Here is a 3,559-nt window from a genome sequence, read left to right on the forward strand (position 1 = left end):
TTAAGAGGGAGACGATGCTGTAGAAATCGTAAGTTGATTCATCTGGGGGTATTGGTTGTTGTTTTTAACTTGTGGGAATGGTTAGTTATTGGAACACATGAGTCGGTTAGTGAGGGATAGAGTTAGCTTAATCTGGGACGGTGTTTATAATGATATGTTTTTGGGGATAGTAGATGGTAGCTGAGGGAAATTGGAAGAAGCGCTGCGATGATCACGTATATAAGTAGGCTGAATATCCATAATAATGAGGTTGTGAAGGGTGTTGTTAATAGTTAAAGTGGAGTTGTGAAACGATATATTGAAGTTGTTAACTTTGAAAGTGGTTGTGTTGGGTTTATGAAATATCCTTTTTACAAAGATGACATTGTGATGAAATATTTTCCTTGTTTGTTGCAGGGTATAATGCAAAATGAGTTGCAATATTGGGTCAACATATTCAAAGACACTTGCGTTGATTTTTCATCTTGGTGGAAACTTTGTTAATAATGTTGAAGGTGAAATGAGATACAATGGTGGGAGTGTGAGAGTTAAAACGATAAAACAGGAGATAAGACATGAAGAGTTGAGCTTAATGATATTGGAATGGTTTGATATAGATCTTAATATTTGTGACATGAAATATACAGTGAGCTTCGATGATAAGGCATTAGTAGACTTGGTTGATGATAGTGAAGTTGATAATCTTTTTCAGTATAATGACACTAGTGCACATGTGTATCTAGCATTGAAGGAGAGTACACCGGAAGTAATGGATGATCCACAAATGTGAGACTTGTTTTTTTATGGTTATTGCAGTTGTTATTTGTTATATTGTTGTTGTGAATTTCCTAACAAAAGTTGTAATTATGCATGCAGCATTAACAACTACTTGGGATTGTCACAAGAAATGTGTTTTTTGTCAAGTAGGGAGAATAATATGGACGAAACAGTTTGTGATGAAAATGGGGGTGATTGTGTAAGAGAAGGCGGTGGAGGATGTCATGTGAGGCTAGTAAGTACAGTAGAGATTGCACCAACACCAATGCCCGAGATGAATGCTGTGAAGTGGAAGGAATTGTTGTTAGGAAAGAAGCAAACTTTTGCAAATGTCACAGAATTCAAAAAGGCAGTATATAAGTTTAGTATTGCAGAAAACTTCAAGTACAAATATGTCAAAAATTGTGAGGAATGTGTGCATGTGAAATGCAATGTTGAAGGTTGTCCTTGGCGAATAATAGCAAGAGTAGCTGCGAAGAAAAGTCCTTTCCTCGTTGTAACTCAACTCAGCAGCAATGAACATGTGCATAATGCCTAAGAGATTATGCAAGTTACACATAGTGGAAGAGCAACCTTGACATCATCAATTATCATTGAGGAGGTAAGGGATCACATTGAAAAGCGTCCAAATGAAATAAGTAGGACCTTGGCAAGGGATTATGGTGTGAAGTTGACATATAAGCAAGCATATAGGGCTAAGAAAAAAGCATTGGAGGAAATACAAGGGAGGCCTGAACAGTCATACATGTTGATACCATGGATATGTCAACGATTGAAGGAAACCGATGAGAAGACAGTAGCTGAATGGGTAGCAACTGTTAACAATATATTTGAGCGTGTTTTTATAGTATATGGTTGTTGCATAGAGGGTTTTTTGTCTGGGGCAAGACATATACTGTACATAGATGGAACACATTTGAGTGGACCATATAGGGGAACAGTGCTATCAGCCTCAGCATATGATGTGGACAATGAATTGTTACCATTCGCATATACTATTGTGAAAGGAGAGACTTATGAGGAGTGGGCATGGTTCTTAAACATGATAAAATAGATAGTTAGTGCAATCCAATTAACTATTGTGTCAGATCGTCACAATGCAATAATAGGAGCTATTGGAGCAATATTTGGAGGTGACCATTATGCATACTGTTATAAGCACGTGAAGGAAAATTTCAGCTCTGAAATGAATAAATTATACAGAGGTAGGAGGAGAACTAGTGGTATTAGTAAGAAAGTTGGATTAAAGTTGCTTGATGACATTGTATATGCGAGGGTCAACGTTGAGTTTGATAAGGCAATGACAAGGATGGGAAATTTCAGTCCTGATTTACTTCAGTGGCTTAACAATCATTGTGATATTCATAAGTGGGTAATGAGCAAGTTTGCATATAAACGGTGGGATAACATAACAACGAACATTACTGAGTCATTCAATGCTTGGATTGTAAAGGAAAGGTGGCATAATGTTGCCCAACTTATTCATGAACATCGTGAGAAGGTTGCAAGGAAGATGTTCGTAGCAAGTGTGGCAATGAGGAACTGGAGAAATGGTGTGGGTCCAAACATTGATGGAAAAGTGATAGAAAATGTGGCTAGATCGATTCATATGCATGGTGAATCTTATGGAGGTGGCAGGGTCTGTGTACATACTTCGCGTGGAGCCTTATATGTCAATGATCAGTCACATGAATGCACTTGTGCTGCATGGCAAATGACAGGGATTTCGTGTCCGCACGCTTGTGCTGCAATAAGGGTGGTTCATGCAAATGTGTATGATTTTGTGGAGGACTGTTATAAAATAACATCCCAAGAGAAGATTTATGGGAACACCATGATTCCAGTAGTGACAATTGACAGGCCTAATCCTAATGATTATATGCTGCAAAATATAAGAAACCAAGTGTGGCTATATCCACCTACAACTAGTAGACCTTCGGGAAGGCCAAGAATTAGGAGGCGGAAATCCCAATTCCAAAATAGGAAGATTTACCACTGTGGACAGTGTCATGAAGCTAGGCACAGTAAAAGAACATGCAGAAATCCAAACCCAAGTTAAAATTGGTGGTTCACATGTGGGTTTATTTTGTAAAGGTTATTTTTTGTTGTGGCTTGTAAATATTTTGCAACTCTTCATATTTTTTTGGATGAAGGGTTGTGCCATGTGATAAGTCGACATAGTAGGCCAGACATAGTCAGTGAAATGTGTATTTTGATGTCAGTGACAAGAAAACATTAAGTAGGGATGAAATATTAATGTTAGCTTGTCACTGATTGTAAGTACTGTCAGGAAGGATCTGGTTTTAGGAAAATACCTATATTGAAGTTGTTATTTCCTTTAACTGTGTTGTTAACAATGACAGAAGTTGCAAGACGAGTCCCCTTATTATTCATGTTTGATATTGTTGCCTTATGTTTTATGTTTTTAAGTACAATCTTCGTTTGAACTAAGTTAAAAATATGGGTATTACTGATCATTTTCTTTTATGATAGTTGTTAAACTTTTACTCGAGTTGTTGAAACGTTATTTAGGGGTTGTTATATGGTTTACTGAAGTTGTAATATGGTGGGTTTAGTCATTATTGGAAATGCTGTTGTGAACGCATAATGAAGTGGGTTTAGTCTGTAAACACGTCTTAAAAGACGGTGTAAGCACGCCTGTAAACCAGGTGGTTAACAGGTATACCTGAGTTGTAATAACCTTATACTGACATTATTAAAAGTTTAACCGAAGTTGTGAAAGGGGTTTTTCCCCCATCTTCAGGAAGCTGTTGTGAATACCAATACTAAAGTTGTAAAAACT

At 37.2% G+C, this 3,559-nt stretch overlaps 1 protein-coding gene across 1 annotated transcript; it reads left to right on the top strand.

Moving 5' to 3' along the window:
* Window positions 1–1,942: 1,942 nt before the first annotated feature.
* On the top strand, window positions 1,943–2,815 carry LOC114757584 (uncharacterized). The gene has a single exon (XM_028946667.1). It carries the CDS (start codon window positions 1,943–1,945, stop codon window positions 2,813–2,815), a length of 873 nt encoding a protein of 290 aa, XP_028802500.1.
* Window positions 2,816–3,559: the final 744 nt, after the last annotated feature.

This window comes from Neltuma alba, unplaced genomic scaffold (genome assembly GCF_004799145.2).
Source record: "Neltuma alba isolate B1F8T4 unplaced genomic scaffold, ASM479914v2 tig00001496_pilon, whole genome shotgun sequence".
In the NCBI taxonomy this organism is placed as follows: Eukaryota; Viridiplantae; Streptophyta; class Magnoliopsida; order Fabales; family Fabaceae; genus Neltuma; species Neltuma alba.